Raw genomic sequence first — 22,946 nt, 5'->3', positions numbered from 1 at the left:
GAATAAATAATAAAAAACTATTGATTATTTTGATGACTGCAAGATTCAATTAGGTATTAATTTTGCCCTCCAGTGGACCTATCAAGCAACTCAAAGGAGAGGAGCTAGGAGGTGGAGGTTGGGGGGGTGGACCCACATGCATGCAGAGTGCGGCCAAGCTCAGACAGAGGGGAAAATGTGTTTACCTCGGCGGGCCGAGAGGTGCATTGATGCGCAGTGTCCCACATTTAAGTGCTGCACAAATGAAGCCCTGATGACTAGTGACATTGTTACCGGGGATATGAGTATTGACCAGTCGGCTCACGTTTTTTTAACGACAGCCTAAACTACCCCTATTGATTAACATTTTCATAGATTATCATGTGTCATATCAAAGAGGGCAGATTCTCGTGATGAGCACATTAAAAAGGCCCCTCTGGGTAGGAATTCATTGACCACCCTAATAGACGTTGTGGGGGTTGCTGATGGGTGCAGGGGGCGAGATAAGGCTCACCCTTCTTTTTCTTTTTTTCCTTTTCTGCGCCTGTATGAGCCGCATGGTCACCTGTCCTTTGCTCAGACGTATTTAGGTTGTACTCGATTCATAAATAAGAAAGAAGGCCGTAGTCCTGCTGCTCCGTGTCTGCGCCTCAGAGCCTGAGGTGGGATGAACGCTGTCTGAGGAGCTTTCCAGTGCGAAGACACAAGGAGGAAGGGACAGAGAGGGAGGGAGAGTGTGTGTGTGTGTGTGTGTGTGTGTGTGTGTGTGTGTGTGAACAAGAGAGGGAGAGAGAGGGAGGGAGGAGGTGACATCTCCAGGGTTTGTCTTAGGAAGCTACCTCAGGCTTGAACCTGTGGTGGCCATTCAAATGCAGGAAGGTTGAGGAGGCTGCTTCTGGTTCAGTAGAAAGCATGCAATAGCCAGTCCCTGTGCTGTGGTGGTTTTAGCAGGTTTTAGCTGCTGCTTTGACTCTTTTCAACATTTGGACTTTCATTAAACACTTTTTCCCATCTTTTCTGCTGGAGCTTTGTCTTGGTAAGAGAAGTTTTTCCTTTTAAAGAAAGTTTTCCATAAAATGAAAACAAAAAACAGACTTAAATAGGCGCAAGTGCTGCTGCTAAATTATGTATTTTTAGCACACTGTGTATTTTCCTCAGTTTAGGCTAATACTTTAATCGCGTCACGTTGATGCTTCTCATTCTTGTTTTGAAGTGTTGACAAAAGAAAAAGAAAAGATAATAATTGGGATAAAAATTTGGGAACATCGGCGACTTCATCTCTTGTTTAGATCAGGCCTTAAGTTCACGTTGTCCCACTCTGCTGCGCGGTGTCACCCTTAATCTCATCTGTTGTCGCAAACTATGTGAAAATTGATATAATCAGCGGTGTGTACTGTCGCTCATATGTTCCTTTTAGATGTAGAATTAGATTTATTTCATTTATTTATCAGCGCACAGTCCATGGACCTCTTTGTAGACTGCTGTCAGCTTAGTGTTTGCTGAAGATGAGGCACATGTCAGGTAGTAATGAGCCCTTGGAGATGGATGTATCACTGTTTTAGGACTGCAGGGTATAATGGCAAAGCCACGCGATCCGTAACAGTTCTTCACCAGGCAGCAGCCGGCAGTATCAGCGGGGTAGCACCAGCCTCAGATAAAAGAGAGAGCTGGAGAGGGAGGGAGCAGGAGAGAGAGGGAGAGTGATGAGTGAGCCATAGAAAGGAGAAGCTGGGTAGAGAGAGAGTGAGTAGAGGCATAGAGAAGGAGCCGGTGAGGGTGAGACCACGAAGCACATCTAACCAGGGGCATTTTCTCTTTTTTCCCCCCCCCCTCCTCCCTGTTTCCCACCTGGGCTTTCAGCTCCCTCCAGGATCCGATGATTACAGGGCAGCTGAGCAAGCCGCTGCTCTCCCTGCGCAGCGACATGAGCGTGGCAGAACTCCGGGCGGACGACAAAGCGGCCACCCCAGACAGCGATCTGAACGACGAGCCCCTGCTCCTGCCCTCCGAGGCCACGGACAGAGAGGGCACTCCCAACAAGCTTTACGGTAAGTCAACTTACACCTCACGTCCGTCCGTTCTCCTCCACAAAGCTGCTGGATGAGGTCTGGGTGAGAACTGGTACAAGCAGAGGGCTTCCAGTGCTGGGACAGGTGTCAGCAGCGGCAAACTAAGTGCAGCAACGAGCAAGTGCTTAGATTTGTTAATGGTTAAATTAGTGTTAATAGAATTCATTCACCTACAGACTTCAGAAAATGTGCACAAGTATTTAAGCTGCAGTATATTTTTATTTTATTGCATGTTAGTCCTGAATAAGTTATGATTGGAGGGAAAAAGTATTTAATATTGTTGTGTATTTTATGAAAGCAGCATTTTATGGGTCTCTTCTATTATAAAGTCAATTAAAAAGTTGATCTCAAACTGACTAATTTTTTCCAGTTAGAATATTTTTTGCTTTCACTCCAACTTCACATCTCTGAGAGTGTCTGATAATGTAATACAGTTCATCTTTAATCTAAATGGAGAAACTCTTGATTATTTATAATTTAAACAATGATGAATTTTATGCAACTGATCCTAATTATAACATGCATTCTTCCCAAAATTATTGTATTAATTCTTAGCACATCACATATAAAATCTAGCATCTGCATAATTGCACCTTTAATGCTGCTTGTTTTTAGTCTAGAAGTTGGGAATTGTGTTCAAAATTAGACAATTTCTCAGTCAGCATGCTCATTATTTCTGCAGTTATCTCATTAATTGAGTGTTGAGACTGTTTGGGCTGTGTTTAGATAAGTGTGTGCTTTTTAAAAAAAAACTCAATCACCAAGCCTCGTCATAAATCAATAAGCATAATGACAGAAATAATCATTTTAGCTAGTTTTCTAATTATAATTTGTAATGAAAAAATGAAAATTAGCTCTAAACGTTTGTTTTTCATCATTGCTTTTATTATCTGAATATTTGAAGATCTATTATTATTTTTTCTGTCACACAGAGGCAAATTGAGATTACAGAATTCAATGAGAATTATGTACTTTTATCCATATTTGTGAGTTTTATCCATCTTCACATATTAAATTATTATATTATGGAGTTTATTTATTCTGCTTGATTCTTTTTTTTGCAAAAGACCTTTTAAAATGTTCTAGAAAGACATCTGAAGGATTTAAAAAGCTGATTATGTCATCATCTTAGCATTTGACCTTTTTATCTTTATTTTAATATTAGTTTATTATATTCTTTCTTTTTCCTTTTTCTTGATGTGGAAGAAAGCAAGTGACAAAATTCTCCTCTAATGGCTTCAGATGTTGGCACTGAATATGTATTCAAACTTCTCCTCAGCTTTTGATGGTCTGGAAGTTAGGCTGTCTCTGTATTTGTGGAAGTGGGTTTTGTGTGTGAGTGATTTTGATATGTAATTGCTTTTTCTGGTGCAGTAAACAGTGCAACTTTTTTAAATAAGAGGCGTTAATATGTTGAATATGTGCGTCTCTATCTGAATGTGTGTGTGTGAGTGTTGGAGGGGGGTGTGGAAGAAAGTATAGCAGCATGCCTATAGAGTGATGTGGCCAAATATTTGTGAATGAAGCAAAATATGAATTTAGAGGAGGGCGAGCCAAATTTTACTCTCAGACCCAATCTGAGAGAGTTCGGTTGTCTTTTAAATCCTTATTTCAAGAATAACCCGAGGCTAGTCTTCTAAACAAGGACTGCGTTCTGCAGGATTTGTCTCAAAAGTGTTGCAATTTGGTTTAATAAGCATCAAGTTTCTCCTTTTTTCTTCCTTTCTGATCAGTTCTGAGTCCTCTCACTGCTTTTATTTGTCTTTTTCTCTCACGTGTGTACACCAAAATATAAGCAGATGCATTGCTAGTTTTTTTTTTTTTAGATATTTATTTGATGCTATTAATTTGCTTTGTTAATGGAGCAAATGCTTAGAAAAACATGCATAGATCCAGTAATTCCTGGAGCACTGCTTGATGTTTGCTGACGGTCTGTCATCATCGGACATGTGTCTAGTCGGAGCCGCTCTTCTTTAACTTGTGAATTTCGAGGAGACGTTTCCTCTCTGCCCGGTGGCAGAGCCCTGGGCTGTGCCAGCAGCAGGTTGAGTTTGGGAACCGCTGCCCACACGACCTGTCAGGGAATGGCGAGGAGAAGTGGCGTAGTCATGTCCTCTGCTGTGAGGGAGAAAGTGGAAAGAGTGGGGGTGAGGGTAGGGGTGAGGGGTTGGAGAGGAAGAAGAGAATCAGCATCTTTCTTTCTTGAAACGCTTCAGGACTGAAAAGGAAAGGCATGGTGTGGTGGTAATTTATGCTCCTGCAAATGTAACTTTTTGGTATTTTTTAGTTTTTAAGTAATTCTTTTTTGGTATTTGCCATTAAGATTCATAACAACATCTCTGATGCTTCTCCCAAGTCATCTTAGTCTAACACGTGTGCCCAGAAAGGTTTAAATAAACTAGACTGTTTAACTTAATTCCTTAAAAGGTGACAAATTTGACCAATTTTGAGTGGATGAATAGTTTAAAGAGAGAAAGATCTTCACCAGTAATTAACAACTACAGCTTTTGTTGTCATTATGAGCTACATTTGCTTATACCCGTGTTTGCAGGGAGCTCTCATGGCTGCAGAGAGATTGTATTATGTATTATGTATTATGATTATAAATGCTCCAACCTTGAGACAGGCCTTTAAACTCAGCCTTATATTTTCCAATGCTTTTCTTTATGTGTTTCAACTCTGTGTGGCGAGGAAGCGAGATAATGGCATACTTTCATTCCTCACATTCACAAGAAGAAAATACGACTTTGTTCTGTTTTACGCCTCTTATTTTGAAAAAATCCCTGACAGAATTGCTCCAGTTTTTTGATTGACAGACGTGCACGAATAGACGGCGCACTAATAGTTTCAAGGGAATGTAAATCATGTTGAGACTTCATTTGTTCCCCTGTAATTTAACCGAGTCTTTCGATTCATGATTCAAACAGTTTGAAATATAGTGACAGACTCCAGGTTATACAAGATGTTTTTTTTTGTTTGTTTGCTGTTTATTGGGGGGGTGGGGGTGGGGGGAGGACTGTTGATAGCAAACAGCTTTTGCTGAGTATCAATATTAATGAGCGTCTGCACTGAGATGTGGTTACATGTGCCATTTATGTGTTTTTATATTTGTAAGGACGACAAAAAGCTAACTTTTCTTTCCCGTAGGCCTCGTGTATGACTTTTTCATTGTAGCCTTAATAGTGTTTAAAAGAGTTTGTGCCAGAAGAAGTCAGGGGGAGACAATGACAGTAGCGGTCATGTTTGTCTACAGTAAATTGTCCATCTTCTACACCCACCACATGCTTACATGCAGTTGTGAAAGGGTCGTTCTCCTCCTAAAAGCTTGCCTGTGCAAATAGTCTTCCACTTCAGGTAACAGGGGCTACGAGGCACCACAAACATCCTGCTGCCTTGTATTTATTCCAAGTAGAAGTGGACATTAGGTGGGAAAGCTGTGGTTAGTAGGGCAAGCAATCTTTTTTTTTTTTCCAGAGGACGAGATGGTGTTGGATGCGTACAGTTTCTGTCTTCTCTTCTCAAGCAAATCTCCCCCTTTCAGACATCAACAGACAAGATAATAAGACACTCAGAGCACAATTCGGTATTATATTCAGCAACCAAAGGCTCATCTCTTGTCAGTTTGCATTTACTCTCCCAAGGATGTGACGCTTCTATCATCATGCTGTCAAAGAGAGCCAGGCTGGAACGACAGGAGCACTCATTTCATACACTTACTGTCTACATGAAATGGTCTGCACTTATACGGATTCTGGCAAAATGGTGGAACATTTTCACAAAGGTCACCTAGAGGCACGCCCCCCTCCCCAAAAGAACAAAACGAATCTTCATTGATTCCCAGCGCTGGAGGTCATTCGGAACAGAAAGTCCAACCCGAACGGTACGTCTGCTGTAACGCTCCAGCGTGCTGTTGGGTGTTTTCGTTCCCATCTATAATCAGATTGGACTCTGGATTACTGATGCTAATTTCATCTGGACTAAAGTCCGACCACTAGTGGACTTTTGAAAAATGTGATTTTCATAGAAACATTTCTTTAAATGTATATTGAGAAAGGAAAATTATAGTATACTTCAGTATACTTTAGTTAGACAGTGGCATTGTTGGATAACTAGAATCAGCAAATCTGTGATAAATCACTTGGGCTCTATTCTGTACAGTTTAACACTTATACTCAAAAACATCAACCAAAACAAAACATTCTCAGCTAACTGAAAGAGGTCCAATCTGCTCGATTAACAACACTGGCCATCATAACTGAGGGTAACCTTCTTATGTTAAAAAAGACTTTAATAAGGTCAGTGTGAAGCAGCCTATAGTCAAGTGTTGATCCCAGCAAGGGATGATTTAGGAATAATCCCAAACTAGAGTAGGGAATTCACATCCAGCTTGGTTATGGTTGCAGCTGTTGCTGCTACTTGCAGACACAGGAAACACAGGAAGTTGTTACTTTGTCTTATAAAACATACTGAACGGTGCCATTTCTGATATGTTCACTTTTAAAGTAAAAAGGAAGAACATCGTAATTTCTCCTTGAGATGTTTTCCCATTCTAGTCGCTGAGCTGTAATTTGGACGCCTATTTCCAAAAATAACATTTACACTTTAAAAAAAAATGAAGCCACACTCGAAGCTTCTTTGACAGGGCGTCAAGTCAGGTAGGAGGCAAATATGAGTAAACATTTAGTAAATGCAATGAAATTAAATTAAGCATGAAAATATTTTAAAAAGGATGTTTTTCTTCCGGAACACTTTTTCTGCTTATTTACAGCATCACAGGTAAACATATCGATTTGATGTAATTTCATTTTAACTACTTTTTAAAGAATTTTAATGTATCTGTTATCTCCAAGAAACTCAAAGAAAGCATCTCACAGTTCTCTGATTCATGTTTTCCATCCATAGAGCCCCTCAGACAAATCTAATTTGAATCCAGGAAAGAAATCATATCCACTGATTATTGATTTGTGTCATTACAGATATTGTAGTACTCCTATTTTAATCACATTTTGCAAACCAAAGGTTTCATCAGATTTTCTCTTTAACCTTTTCATGATGTTAGCTTCACATATTTTGAGTTTGACGATATTTTACCCCAAATTCATAATTTTACTTGATTGTTAAATGCTTGTAATTGTCACTGAAATTGAAGTTGGCATTTTGAAATGTATTTTAGGTCCTTTTGATGGAAAAGTGTTTCTCAGTGTAGTGGACATGTGAAAATATGACAATTAAAACGAATAAATAGCGAGCAGAGGTGAATCCTCTTCAAGAATTCTTAGAAAACAACCCAGAATAATGTTTTCAACTGGATTTGTAGATTGGACCTTGTTTCTCTGAATGCTTCCATACTTGGTGATAGATATATTTTGCAGCTATGAGACAAAACAACTGTGTTGTGTAAAAAAATCTCTTTCATGCACACATATAATCACACAAAGGGGCGTGCACAAGCGCACACTGCTCGAGGCACGGGTTCTTATTATTTTTGTGTAATCAGCTTAGCGAGCGGGATGCATGGTGTGAAAGGCAGCTTGCTGATGCAGAGAGCCTCGTAACGTTGTGTGGTGAGGTTAAGTAATAAAGTGGCGCAAACCCGCCGTTGAATGGGCCACGCTGAGTAAATAAGAGTGGATAAAGGAGGCCGACAGGGAACAAGTCTCTCCCCGGGAGGTGGATCTCATTATGGGGATTTCAGCTGTCTGCGCAAACTCTAAAACAAGCTTAATGCATGCCTGTAAAGCAGGTGTAATACATTGGCTAATGTGCCCGCAGAGCCCGTGGCTAGCGCAACACAATCAGTGCATGGCGAGGAGGACAGGGAGGGAGGATGAGCGCAAGGCGGACTTCTTGTTTTTGCTACGAGCAGCAGCAAAGGTCATCACGTTTCTGATGCTTGTTTATGCAGAAATGACTTTGAGCAAAATGTAGAACTTCAAAATATCTGCCAGTTTAATTCTTCCCCATTCTTTGTTGGCTTAAAGTTGAGAAGATTGACTAGATTACAAGATCTATAGGTGGGCATCTGGGGAGAAAACAAATTGAATTTGAGTATGCATTTATTTTAGTTATCCACATTCTTTAAGTTGGCAAATAATTTTCAAAAAAACAAAACAAACCATGCATGTGTTGCATCCACTCCATAACCAATATCTCTAAGCCTTTCATGTAGAGCTAACAAAGAGGCATCACATCTCCTGGCACGGACACGGTTTGTGTTGTTGAGATGTAATTGAAGCTGCAAGGGTCACATTTTCGGAATAGAAATTACAGTCTTGTCTTTGACTTGTGTGGCGTGAACTAGAGATGCATCCCAGAGCCCCTGTGTCCTTCACAAGCCTTTATTATTTATAACGCTCGCTCTTTGAGCAATGACCAGTACTAATGCATAACCTTCTGTCCTTCTGGCTGATTCGCTTCCTTTGAAACCAAAGATTGAGGCAGGAGAAGTGGGTGTATGGTGGATGAGGCAGGGGCGGGCGAAGGGGGAGAGCTAGTATAGGGCAGTGGAGATCCAGGCTATCGAGAAGTTATTATGTTTTTTTTCCTTTATATCTGAGGATGAGGAATAACACTGTGATGCTTCTTTCCTCCAGAACAGAGTTATGGACTTCAAAGCAATACTATTTCCTGACGTCCCTCCTTCCACTATTTGTCTGCTCCACCAGAATAATGTGCTGGGAGTGGTGGGCTGGGGTGGGGTGCCTTTTAGCTGTATGATTATTTGCTTGTTTCCACCTGTACCCACTCAGCTCTGTAAATATGGCCACAACAGGGCAATACAGTAAGAACTAATACTTTGGCCAGATAAACTCATTTCTAGATAAACTCCGTTTAGCTCAGGTTCAGTGGAGGTAAGATATACTTTTGTGCAGCTCGTATCACCTGATGTTATCCTGTGGTGATTGAGCCTGTGCTGCAGCGCTGCTGTGATCCATTGTTATTATACCTCTATGACAGAAGAAACGGGTGAGGAGTGGGGGAGGAGGAGAGGAGGCATTGAGGGGCAAGGGGTAGAAAGTGGGACATAGGCAGCATTAGCGCCAGATAGCCTGGGGGGCCGAGGCTGATGTGTCAGGCATGACATGTGGGTGTCTAGCCCCCCACACGTGCACACACAACTCATACACACCACGCTGGATTGGGCTCGCACCCCACCGGCTACTTCTATATGTCCTGCAGTTTACCAGATGCAGGTTTAAAAAAACAAAAGCCTCCTCTTAACCCGATCGTAGTGTGAAGATACAAGTTTGAAGCTCTTTAAGTGGGATGCATCAAAGTTTTTGTTATTTACTGCCCTCAGTTTACTTTAAAGTCAAAGACAAGGCTGCAGCTAAAAGTTGCTTCCAGTTGCTAATTTATTGGTGTAAAATCATCAGCAAATAGTAAAAAAGGAGTCATCACAGAAATTAAGGTTTAAATCTCTTGTTTTGTTCAACCAGTGACTTAAAATCCAGATTTATTCGTTTCACATGATAAAAAAAACAAAGAGAAGCTGAAATAGTTCGCAATAAACAGCTCAAGTCTCTATTTATTTATTGCAATTTTTTTGCTTTAAAATGTTTTTAGCTTTACTTTAAGAGCTGTAGGTTTACTATGTGGGTTTGTCTATAAAAACAAAGTAGAGTGGTATGATACTGAGTGCAAGGAAGGCCTTTTTTCATCACTGGCTTGCAGGCTGCAGGCGGGAGAATCCTATTTACAGCAAATATCATTTAAGTAATTTAAGAGGAGGAGCAATAGTGAAGCAGGCATCTCCTAAAAGGCTTACAGCTCTCTAAGACTAGTCTTCATCGCAGCGTCCCTCCTTTACTGATGGCCTTAAAAGGATGAAGAATAATTTAGATTGTTATTTGCCTCTTTCAACCCTGAGCTAATCAGGTTGACATTGCTTTGGGAATGAGGAGGACGCTCCATAACAGATGTGCTCATGTGCAAAGTGTCCCAAGTCCCCTGTGAGGATGCAACACAAAAGCCCTCTTTTCCCCTTCTTTTTCTTCTCCTCCTCCTCCTCCTCTTCCCTTCTCCTGCTTCCTCTCGTCATCACACCATCTCTCCTTCTTGACCTTTGAAATGGGCATTGCCTCTTCTCACCAATTTACCTCCCTCTGGTCCCTCTTGTGCTTGTGCCGCTTCCATCCCCACTCCAGCATCAAGGAAGAGACAGGTAAGAGCCGAAGCAGAGCACTCTCATGTCAGAGAGCCTTTTGGTGAAGACCTGTGGCCATGAGTGAGAGCGTAAGTGTTGGCGCACATGACCCTCGCTGCTTTAAGCATTGTTTACATGCATATTCCTCACCCGTTCATCACAAACTGCAGGCTTTCTTCTACAAACTGAAGTGCACTGTTTTCTGTTGTTTTCATACATAACCTGTCGCCTTCGTTTTTCATCCACTTCCTCTTTGTCTGTCCTTTGAGATCTTCCTCATCTGCTTCTGGCTTAAACATGGCCTCAGAACAAGTCGCAGAACTGCTGAGGTGTAAAATCCTTTCTGTTTGGCACCACCTCCGACGTAATTCCCTAACTCCATAATTCCACTTTGTGCCAGAATAACGAATGAGGTAGATTTTTTTTCTCCCCTGTAAGGTCTCCGCCCTTGCGCGATGAGGAATCAGGCTTTAATGCGGGAGGCCCGGAGAGATTGCCGTGGCCTCTTCTCCCTCTTGCCCCTCGCTGTGCTCTTAATTAAGGAAATGACAGCTCTCCTAGCGGCAGCAGTAGCCATAATGTAGCTAATAGTGTTACCGGCAGACACTCAAAAGTCAGTCCCTGGTGATTTTCTATCCCCAGAAACACTATTGACCTATCCCTTGCAGATTCTCCACCCCAGCCTCTAAACAGAGTATTACTTCCCTGCAGGTCCAGAGGGAGCCATCTGACTAAGAGCACCTGGAGTTATTGGCAGAAGATTATGCCCTGTGTTATTGTTGAGGGCTTTGGTGGGAGTAATGAAACACTGAGCTAAATCACTGGTGATTTTGGCTCTCTTGCATTCTACAAGGAGTTAAGTAAATCACTATAAAGCTCGCACTGCATATTACAGGCTGCTCTCTTCTATAAAGCACTGTGCCTTGGGTGTAACATTACTTTTTAGACTTTATTCCACGCTGCTTGAGATAGAAAAATGAAAGTGAAATGGTCTGTCTCTCTCGGCTCTCAGCGCAATGCCACATCAACTTTCCAAGTGGTATTAACAAAATCAATGGTCATACAATCTGGGACAATTGGTTGTGTATTGATGGAATTAAACCTTGTGTATGATGTGGCTTGTTGTCTATTCGCGCTCATCCTTTACGCTCCGACAGCCCGCATATCCCCGTCCAACATAAATGCTCCAAGTCAGCAGCGCAACACACTTTTGATGATGAAAACCGTATTATAGTGTCGCGTGTTGTCGCAGCGCCGCAGCAGCTCCGCTCAGCAAACAATTAAGGACATAATTAACTTTTAATCTTCACTCTTTTTTTTTTTTTTTTTTTTTTAATGTGAAATTATTTTCCATGGATTAGATTTCAGTGGAAAAATGATTGACAACATCTTAATAGCAAACACACGCACTCAGCCAGACATTTTCAAAAGGACCATTATAAAAATGGGGGCCGGCTATTCATTCTGAAGAGCCTGAATCGTTACCGGGCCTCTCGTACATTTGACAACTTACATAATGCATTTCCACTAAAATAGCTTAAGTGTTAAAGCTTCTTTTATGGGCAAAAATTGATTCATAAATGCACTGAGGCGAAAGCTAACGTGAACACAAAGCTTTCAATAACACCCACTTTATACAGACTGTCAATGTGTGAAGCGGTTGCATTAGACAAGGTGGCGTGCTGATTGCTTTATGAAATCCAGGCTAATTGTTTTGTGGTGCAGTCCTTGGGGCTCGCTGCATTAAGACAGGCCGAATGAAGTCAAATAAATATAGCTCTTTGCCCCCCCGCCACCCTCCCTCCCTCAGCACCCACGTAGCCCTGAGAGGCCTTCTGCCTTGTGTGGCATTGAAAGTCACTCTCCAGTGGCCACTTTGGTGATCAATGAGAGAGAATTTATATAGTGGTGGATATTGGCAATATTTCCATGGCATAACTCACATCCAGCTGCACTCAGTGCTCTGTAAGAAACATAATTATTCCGCTTACATTTTTTTAAAAGAGCGAATTTGCTCTGATGTTCCCGTCATGTCACCGTCAGAAAGAGTTTGAATTGAATAAAGACTGCTTCGTGTAAGCAGTCAAGGCCACGAAGCCATGCATGTATGTACATTTGTGGGCTAAAGGGTGCTTTTGTTCCTCCAGATGAAGCTGTATTTTAAAGGCACTTTGCGCAGTTACAACGGCAATTAAAGCTGCTTAGGAATTCATAAAGTAAAAAAGGAGATGTACCCTGAATGTCCTAGATAAATGTAAAGCTATGCTGAATGCACGACGCTTGTTCTTTCATCCGTTTGGCCTCTTCTTTCATCTCTCCTCACATCAATACATCCATTCATTCCATTTTATCCATTGTGTGACCTGTGTATAATCACGGCATCAAAGGCGTTTCTTTTCAGTAAAGGTTTGATCGAGATATACTCTATTTTTCCTCTTCTGTATGCAGCATTAGTCTCCATCTGGAAATACATTTAAGAATCATTCACGTTGGACAAGAAGATTTTTTAAATTTATTTATTTATTTATTTTAGGGAAAGAAAAGCCAAACGTGTACGTGAGATTTTAGTAATAAAGAAGAATTGAAGATTGACTCCCCGGGTATTTCTTCTGTCAGCTATTTAATTTAGTTAAAGAAATTACACAAATCCTTTGGGGGGAGATGTGCATGTGTATTTATTTATTATCGATTTCTTCCCCAGCGATAAACATGTTAACGTTACAGATATTTGCAAGGGGGATGAAGCTTTCTAAGTTATTGTGAAATGATGCAATGAAAGGCATCAACGAATCGTTATTCATTAAGTCTCCCGCACTGCACTCAAAAAAATGAAACGTTGACTTTAATTAAAATTATTTTGTCAACAGGTTCCACGAAATTGAATTATGTTAGTTTAAAGCAAAAATCTTTAGTTCATCTAATTTAAAAAAACTACTTAAGATTAACAAGACATATTTAAGACTAACTAAATCAAGTTATGTTGTATGAACATAGATGATATATTTTCAGGTTAGATAGTTTAGATTAGTTACTTCAACACATTTCTTATTTGTGGCAGTAAAATGTTAAATTTAAGTTAGATTAATTCAAATATTATATTTTCAGCCACCTTGTGCTTTATTAATTAGTTTTACATAAATCTATTTTGTCAACAGGTTCCACACAAATGAATTAAGTACATCCAACTTATTTTTTAAAATTTATTTTATTGCCAACACATTCAGTGAGCATTTGTGTAAACCCAGTCCAAAATAAAACACAACAGCTCATTAGGGTTAGTAATTAACAGTATGTAGACAGATGCAACATCAAGACTTTAAATTAAATGTCTGTATCTACCAGAAATAGAAGAGAAAAAAAACGCATTGAAGATCACATAACACATTGATAAGATGACACTTGAGTTATGCACATGTGATGCTAGTAAGGTCTGTGAGTGTTTTTTTCTTTTAGTGTCTAAAATGGATAGCAAAGTTGCTATTTGCAATGATTGCTTAGGGTCAGTCCAGTAACACAATGCCAATGAAGTGCTTGCCTTTAACAATGCAAAGTGAAGTGTCCACCTCAACAGCCACAATTACAAAAAAAAAAAAAAAAAAAAAGTAACAATAATAATAATAATAATAATAATAAATAGTCCACTGATATTAGCAATCAAAGAAAATTACATCACCATCCCAAATAAAACTTTAACAAAACATGCCAACATTATGGTCTAACAATAAAACAGCTTGTCAGCGTTCAGTTTTTTTGCAACAGCACAGCAGTAACCATTTAACACTCGCCACTGTCAACATTTATTTTACTAGTGTTTGGGCAAAAAACTTCAGATGTAAACATTTTAACATGGAAACAATTGTTCGTCTTTAAAAGTCCACAAAATATACATTCATCCTGCATTCCCAACTTGGATGATCTGATATCCTCGTGTTGGTGTTGTTCCCAGACCATCATGAAAATGTTGTTCCAGGTTCAACATTGCAAGTGACCAATCACATTGTTGTGACGTTATTCTATTCCAAGCCATTCGTGCATTTATGAAATTCCAATGTTGCAAGGACAATATCAATTCTGCTTACTGTTTATTAAAGGGTTACGGTTAGGGTTAGGGTCAGTTGATCGGCGGACAGAGGCGGTTTCTCGCAGCTTAAGTACAGTTTTTTGTTTTACGCCGGTTTTTCCCGAAGTCGCAAAAGTATGACGTCACAACATTCTGATTGGTCACTTGCAATGTTGATCCTGGAACAACATTTAGTATGATGATCTGGGAACAACACCAACACGAGGATATCAGATCAACCTCCTAACTTACCCTTATTTTTAGTATGTATTGCAATTACCTTTACAATGCACACAATGTAACACAAACTGAATATGAACATATTTCCACCTCATAACAATATGCCTTGAACGCTAATATACACACCACCCTTCAACATTTCTGGTGCAGTATCATCTCTCAATTAAATCCTTTAAATCTCAATGCTTTTGATTGTCTCTTAGCTTTCAGTCTTGAGGTTAACTGAGATTCAGTGCATATATCCCACCCATTAAGAGTGCACATGCAGAGGCCAGGTCTTCCAGGTCATGCAGGACACACTAGATGGTTATACCCACATCGGCTGGAGGAGTGCTGGCATCAGCTCTTTCGATGGTAAAGATAGCAAGGGTAATTTGTTCCAGCTCCCTCTGAACAGCTGTAGCTTAGACACAAAAACATAGAAAAATGGCATCCAGTTTTAAAAAAAGAAAGAAAAAGGGCCAAAGCTACCCTTTAATGACGTAAACACAATATTAGGAACATGCACCCCAGTGCGCCACTATTTTAGACTACAGATTCAACGATAAATATAAATAGTTTGGGTATACAAGAAGATTTCCCAAAACATTTAAACAGGTTCCATGCAAATTACAACAACAACAACATTACAACATGCAACAACATTAGTTATTCAAAATTTGGTTTAATACAGATAAAAAACTAAACTAAAATTACCAACCAATTATTCTTTGAAGAGGATGCTTGGGTCTTCATTCAGGTAAAAAGGTAGTGCCCTGAGGACACACTCCCTCCCCTTTTCAATGGTTTCCTTCTGTAGAGAGTGGCAGAGATACAGGAAGAGAAAACAGAAATACTTTAGGATGACAGAAACTCACATTATACGCAAAATGAATGACATATCCACTGCACAGATAGACATGTACACAAGACCAACTAATCATCACATGGACATGAATAGTTAACCTGTTGGGCAGGGTTTCCACCACATTATATATGTCCATAATGGAGGTAAAGACAAACTAATACATCATCTTTTTTGCATTCAAAACATAACATAAAAACATTCACTTCTGGTTTAACCTAAATCAAGGGATCAGATTTTACATATGTTTAGGTAATTTAAATTTTCCAACGTTTTGAGTACCAAACTTTGTCTTGCTTAATATAAATGTAAGTGCACTGTGCAGCTACCATACACCAGCTGTTTAAATTTGAAAATGATCTTATTAGCCATAATATTTTGCTACCAACAGAATAACGCACCTGTGTGGCTGGGGCCAACGTTTGTCTAATTTTCTTCCCTGCAACGCCTCCTTTTTTCTTGAAGACTTTTATGAGCTGGTCAGTGTATTGGTCAAGTTGTGTAAAAAGCCTTGGAACATGTGCAGCAGTAGTAATCCTCACATATTCTGCTTCCACCTGAAAATATGTCAACAAACACAACATACTGTACTGTAAATATACATACTATATGTACACATATACAAACTAAAACTAATGTAGTAAGACCTCATTAAAGCTATAATTTTAACACAAACATTTACACAAAATGCTAATGGAGCCATTACAGCTTTTATTGTTATTTATCAAGTTCCAAAAAATATTGATCACAGCTGATCTGAAAAGAATTTCATGCCTCAGGCCCTTGAACTGCAACCTTTACCATGGTTCAGATGTGGAGACGAAATAACAGGGGCATGGGATGGGTCACAAAAGAAAACTTAACTTATAAAACAGTTTTGTTTTTAAAAGTATAACAGTTCACATACCACATACAAGCTCAGCAATACCACATACACCACATCAGTATAGGAGGGAGCAGGTAAAGGCAGGATCTGAGATTTATAAAGAAAAAAAAAAATTTAATTCCTTAATTTCAAGAAGCAAATTATTGTTTGAATTACAACTAAATAAAATACTACTCAGAAGAAAAGCAAGAGATTGACACTGCCATGTGCTAACTTTCTATAGAAGCAATTATCACCAGGTCTGTCGACCTCCATTGTCTGTCCACTCATATGTCTTGAATAATTTTATTAAAAAAAGTAAGTGTGTACTTTCACAAACTGTAATTTATAACTACATTGATATGTATAACTCCGCTAGGAAACATGCTGTATTTACAGACCATTTTTACATAATACAGATTACTGATAGAGCAGAACAATGGTGTCACAGTGGCTTTCGCCCTTGACTTTTTGGATTTTAAATGTCACTTTATGCTATCCTTGCTATCCTATTCGATATTTCCGACTCTCGGATTACAGAAAAGGAATCCCAAGAAAGCAAATGGAAAAATAACCCCTTGAAAGAATAACCCCATGAACCCCTGTAGCTAATCCCTTAATAAAACAAAAAACAATAAAAATGTTTCTTACACAGTCCACAAAATAAGCATGTCCAGGACCCAGTAAAACTAATGTAAAACAAGCACACGCAAACGATATAACATGTCTTGTAAGACAAACGCAAAATATAACCATGCTGGACATATAGATACTACACAACATAGTCAAAGAAAAAAGTGGTCTTACCTCTCAAAGAAACAGCAGCTTGGCGCCAAAACAGCCTTTTTCAGTTAAATTTGAAGTCTTGTGCATGAGCAGGCACAAGCCGTGAAACCTTCTTGTTCTGCGCGGTTTCATTACAACTGTTTTTGCATTACTGCCACCTTGTGGATATACAAGGTATATCGATCCTAATTGACTTAACTTAAATGTTATGCGATCAAGTAACACATTAGTATTATGTACGTTGAATAATAGACACAATTACGTAGACTTGATTAGAAAAACATATGTTAACTTAACAAAAACATATATTTTAAGTAAAATGAAAATAAATAATTAATATACACTGAACAATCCACCTCATTCATTTTTTTGAGTGTGTTTATCAGATAGAATCTATTATTCACAACCAGTATCTTAACTACAGTCATCAGCCCCACTCTCTGGAGCTTATAGGTGATTTTATAAAGTGTTGTTCTTTCATTATTAGATGAATATCCTCATTTTGCTAATTGACTTTGTTATGATGGTAATTGGATAATTCACTGGTGGAGAAGTTGCTCAGTAGCACTACTGGGTGTGTTATTGTTATCACAGCGTGGCAGCTGCATTTAGAGAATTGCTTTGAGATGCTTGGAAAGTTTGAGTTGCAGTAAATGAAAATAAGGCCGTTTCAAGTCTAGAGGAAGGAAAATTGCTTTCATTTGATAAGGTTCAAACTGAGAATTAACTGCTTGGAGACAATACGGCTAATGACATCCAGTGCAACAATTTATGGTCCTGTAATATTTATTCTCTGCTTTTCCAAATAAATAACAGCAGATTATGACGGCTTTTGTAGTATCTCTGCTTTTTATTGACTGTAATACAGCCACAAAGTATTTCCTGTATGTTCAGACTGATCTTAATTCCAGATACTGAGTGCACAGGGTGGGGCCGGGCACGGCATGATCTGTAATGGGTGAAATAATTGGTGAAAAGAGACTGGCTTGTCAAAAAAGCCACTGCGTCGCGAGGTTGATAAGCGAGAGGATGTGGACCTTTATCGGGAAGCAGGGCCAGCCAGCCAGAGGTAGAAACCAGCTAGAAAAGCAGGCTCCCCCTTGGGCTTTCACATCAACCATCAAATGCTTGAGGTTCATTTGTTGGGTCATGCCATTCACCAATTATTTGGATTTTATGCAAAGATGAAATGATTTTAGTTGGCGGAGGAGAGTTTTAAAATGTACTGCATAAATATACTTGACAGGCAATAAGATCTTGCTGGCAAGGCTATTGAATAGTACGTTTTGTATGAGGCTTTTATAAAAGTACTAGAAACCACTGCATGCCCAGTATATTTAACAAAAAACGAAAGGCCGTGAATAAAAAGACACAATGCATCAGGGATGTATTCTTTATTTAAAAGCTGTGATATTCCATTGAAGAAAATCAATTTTTGGAGTGGAAATGTGATTAATTTTTTTTTTTCAATTCATTGCCGACATTGTGCAGTTTAGCAAGGTTTTGTGGCCTTCAAAACCATTTCCACATGATTGGTTTGATTTCATCTACCATTATATTCAGGGGAAGACTTGTTTTATGAGGAATAAAGTGCATTTAAAGAGATGTGTTAACTTTTTGGGAGGCCTTTTGTATCTTACATTCAAAACATGGTCGGGTTTATTAAATTCCACATGACATGTAACCTCTTTTTGTGTACATCTGAAATAAGTAAGTCAGTTTTATTGTGCCTGTAAATTTACTTGGTAACTATGAGTAATAGAAGTATGAAAACCTTTCAATTTTAAAGCTCATCAAAAAAACAGGAACATTTTAGTCTATTGAGAGTCTACAAAAAAAAGTATTTTTCTTTCTTTCCACCACAGGTTGTCCAGTCCAGTAGCATTGCAACATATTCAACACATAGTTCAGCTTTCAGATGTTGGTTAAATTATGCAGACACACAGCTCTTAAGTCTGTTTAAGGATCAGCAGAATAGCAAGACTCATTCAGTTTTCTCATAACAAACAACAGCTGCTAGCAGGGCAATATCAGAATATCAGATTTTCTCTTGTAGCCAGAAGACTGCATGAAAACAACATTTTCCTCAGATGAGTCACCTTTAATGTTGTTTATTGTCTATTTGCTTTCATTTCTGCAAGTGATTCACACTCATAATACGAGTGTAGGGAGAGATTCTGTGAGTATAACAGTGCATAAGAGCAATAATTATCATAACTGTATTGTTAACATCAAATCACCATTTAATTTTCTAATATCATGGTTATTGTCACTTCTGGTATAACACAAGCCCGCTGACTGATGCCTGTCCAGAGAAATATGACACATTTGTGGACAAATTGACAAAGTGTCTACGACCCTCAAAGTTAAACGGTCTCTTTTGGGGTGGAGATACAAGTTTTATATTGTCTAGCCAATAAAAAGAGGCAAAACTGGAAGTGACAGATTTTAAAATGTTTAGATTTTCTTTGGGAGAGGATTAGATGCTCAGGTTAAGTATTTTGGAGACAAAGTTAGAGACAGAGGATTCATGGATGTAGGGAAGGAGTACATGCAGAGAGTTGATGTGACCGAAGGCGATGCTTGGGATATAGAGAGATGGAGGCAAAGGGAAAGGGAGCAGCCAAATGAAGAAGAAGATCCAATGAGATGTCAAGATGAAGAAAAATATCATTTTCACAGGAAACATGAAGCAGGTGGTCAATGTTTGGTTTGCGGGGCTCTAAATGACCTTCAAACCAGCCAGCTAGCAAAACCTGGTTGCTTTGGAAGCATGGTAGCTGTCTCTCATGGTACCATGGCTGCTGGCTCGGTCCAGGATTTGTTCAAAAAACAGCAGTTTACCCGCAACATCCTGAGTGCAAATGAAATATATAAAATCAAAAGTTTATTTATTCAAAAGATTATTCTTTAAGAAAAATATACTTCCATATACTTCCAGATTCCATATTTTTGGCATAAATATGTTTTTGAGTGTAGAAAAATAAAGTACTGCTTATACAAAGTAAATATTTTCTTCATGCTCAGCATATAATTGTAAGCACAAGACTGGATTTTATTATGAATTAGCCACAAAACTTAAAATGCATAGCGTTAGCGAGCACTTACACCTAAGTTCATCCAAAAAGAAAACATCAAACATAACATCAACATTATCTTTTTTTGTATTTCTCCACTGTGGACAATGTGAAATATTGCAGGAAGTGACACAGCCACAGTGCAACAAAGGGCAATTATTGCCACACGTCTTTATTTTTTTTAAAAAGACACCGTCTTTGACATAATGTGACATATTTGTGACTAAAAATAAGCAGCTGTCAGTTCACGGTGAAGCTTTTTCAGGCCTTTATTTAGAAAAATCAGACTTGAAAAGAAGTGAGCCATTTCGCCTCATTGAGATAGGGTGGGTACAGTTGTTCAGATCTAATGAGAAACCTAAGCAGACATCAGTTTTGAATCAAATATTGCTGAACCCTAACTGATGCATGATAGCATGAGGCATCTAGTTTGTCCCAAAAGTGTCTGCTTCAACTCAAAAAGATGAGCAGAAAAAAATAATATGAATACAGAAATCTCTCAGGTGAAATCCACAGAGCTGATTTAACTTTGGCAGAGAAAGGAAGTTCTCACATACACTCCAACCCGTAAGTTGCAAAATAAGAAAATTCATGACATGGTTTTCATGACCTGTAGACTAATTTATAAGACACTTTTAATTTTAAAAAATCATGTATTAATTATCTGCACACATGGTACTCAGAGGAAGCGCGCACATTTTCCATAGTTTTTAGAAACTACTAAACTAAACTTTGTAAAAAGAGACAAAAAAAAAAGTCCTTTACATACAAATCAATCAGAGCTGAAAAGGAAAGGACAGGATGTCACGCTGATGACATTTTTTTCTTCAAATTATTATACAATGTAAAAAAGAAAAAGAAAAATCCTCTAAGAAACCATCACTTGATAAAGATGTCTCCAAATAGAACTCGCAAATACCTCGAATAAGAGCTTGAAGGTCAATCAGAGGCAGCTTTGTTCACTCAGGTTAAGGTTAATATAATAAAACGTGCCATCAATAAGATTAATCTATGAGTAGAAATCTACTGTATTGACAGGAAGACTGTAAGAAAGTGAGGGACCTTGTTTGTAATAGTTTTGCAAGATTACATTTCTGCAGCGCTACACGTTCACTTTAACCAACTTATTCAAAACACATTAATCCTCTGAACCATGAAACTGCTTCTTTTCAACTCTCATATTTGAAGTCTTCTCATGAAAATCAATAGAAGGTTACTGTGTGTGTTGGGCCTTGTTTATCAGGTGTTTGTCAGCTTCTTTGATGTTGTTTTTAAGATCGTGTAATTGTAAAATCCGCACTTCTTGCTGCACTTTATCCTGATTTTTACTGCAGAGTCTTTCGTTTGTTTTTTTTTCTTTTTAAATCGCCAGAGTCGGATAGTAAATATTTAGGATCATTTAAGATTTTTCAAGAAGTGCCCTTAAGTCTTTGTGTCAATATTAAGGCATCACATGATCTCCATATCATCAGGGTCAAAGGGTGAGGGTCAAATCAGCCTTTTGGACCTTTTAGAGCAGTCCACACTCAGAGGACTGCTGGGAGATTCTCTCAGATAGGGATTGCTTTGATAACCAATCATCGGTGCCCTTTATTTTCCCTGCAGCCATCAGCAAGCTTATTATCATGTCCCTGTCTGCTCCGCTCCACTCTGCCCTCATAGCAAACAGGTCTAATTGTGTCTCATGGCTGCAGGCCCAGAGCAGGGGGGGTGGTGGTGGGTTTAGATGAGTGATACTCAGTGATGTAAATGGCTGAATAATGTGGCCCCTGCATTTGTGGTGGAGCTCTATCTCTCAGCGGTAATCTAGGCCATCGGGGACCCGCCAGTATGCATCATCCCCCATCAATGAGCCTCTCCGCTGGTTGGTAATTTATTCAGTGCTACAGCGGTTATTGATAAAGCACTTAAATACAAATTCCACCCCCCCTCTTTCCCCAGCTGCCCTCTTCTGTTCTGTACGAGACTCTATGTTGTAACATCGCAGTGCACCGTGTGCTGTGCATTTATCTACTTATCCAGCCTGCCTCTATCTCAGGTGGATTTCATTTTTGTTTGTTTGTTTTGTTCCCTTTTTCTTTGGACTCTGCTACATGGCTCTCTCTGCCTGTTGCTCTTTCAGGAGCTCGTGACGGATCGGTTCAATCTGACGCCAGCAGCAGTCCCTCCGAGCAGAGTCAGCTGGGCCAGACTCACCCAGCATACCCAATGGGTCCACAGGTGAGTGAGAAGATACACAAAAATCTGAACACAGGCTTGATGAAAACCTTTATTATCTTAAAAGTTAAAGACATTTACACAGTGCAAGCTGGGATACTCAGCTAAAAAAGTTGGATTTCTCATAAAGCTGACAGACTGTAGGTACACTGTAAACCCGAATAAGTTACCAGAACTCAAAAAAATTGAGGCAATCGATTGCCTCAATTTTTTTGAGTTGATCAACTCAAAAGTCAAAATTTTCCAGAACATAAAAGTTTGGATTACATGGTACTTGTATCCTTTGAGAACGGTCAACTCAAATATTTGCAGTTAATATGACTTAAAGTTTCAAGTTTACAAATTCAAAGAAATAAGTTCACAGAACTTATAAAAAAATAAGTACACAACCACAACATTTTTATGTTAACAAAACTCAAATGTTTATTAGTTTGTGTTGTCATTATTTTAAGTACACGTTAGTCAAATATGTTGACTACTTGATACTTAAAAACATGTGACCCAAAACTTTAAATTTTTGAGGCAATTGATTGCCTCAATTACACTGAGTATCGGTAACTTAATATGCAAAAGTCATAAGTATCTGCCATTGAACAGTATCTTGCCTGCTCCCTTTTAGCACTATGTTGAAATTAAATATATTAAAAAAAAAAATTTAATAAA

General features: G+C 38.9%; 1 protein-coding gene across 1 annotated transcript in view; it reads left to right on the top strand.

The window, feature by feature from the left end:
* Positions 1 to 1,855: 1,855 nt before the first annotated feature.
* The window catches only part of pou6f2 (POU class 6 homeobox 2), a 77,524-nt gene continuing 56,433 nt past the window's right edge, over positions 1,856 to 22,946 (top strand). Inside the window, exons 1-2 of the mRNA XM_085362244.1 lie at positions 1,856 to 2,027; positions 22,189 to 22,286. Of these exons, the coding sequence (XP_085218370.1) occupies positions 1,856 to 2,027; positions 22,189 to 22,286 (270 nt within the window). The remainder of the gene's footprint in view (positions 2,028 to 22,188; positions 22,287 to 22,946) is intronic.

The sequence above is a fragment of the Diplotaxodon limnothrissa genome, linkage group LG9, assembly GCF_057381915.1.
Source record: "Diplotaxodon limnothrissa isolate DT_005_m linkage group LG9, D_limnothrissa_male_GT1.1, whole genome shotgun sequence".
In the NCBI taxonomy this organism is placed as follows: domain Eukaryota; kingdom Metazoa; phylum Chordata; class Actinopteri; order Cichliformes; family Cichlidae; genus Diplotaxodon; species Diplotaxodon limnothrissa.
This window is presented reverse-complemented; position numbering and strand designations above follow the sequence as displayed.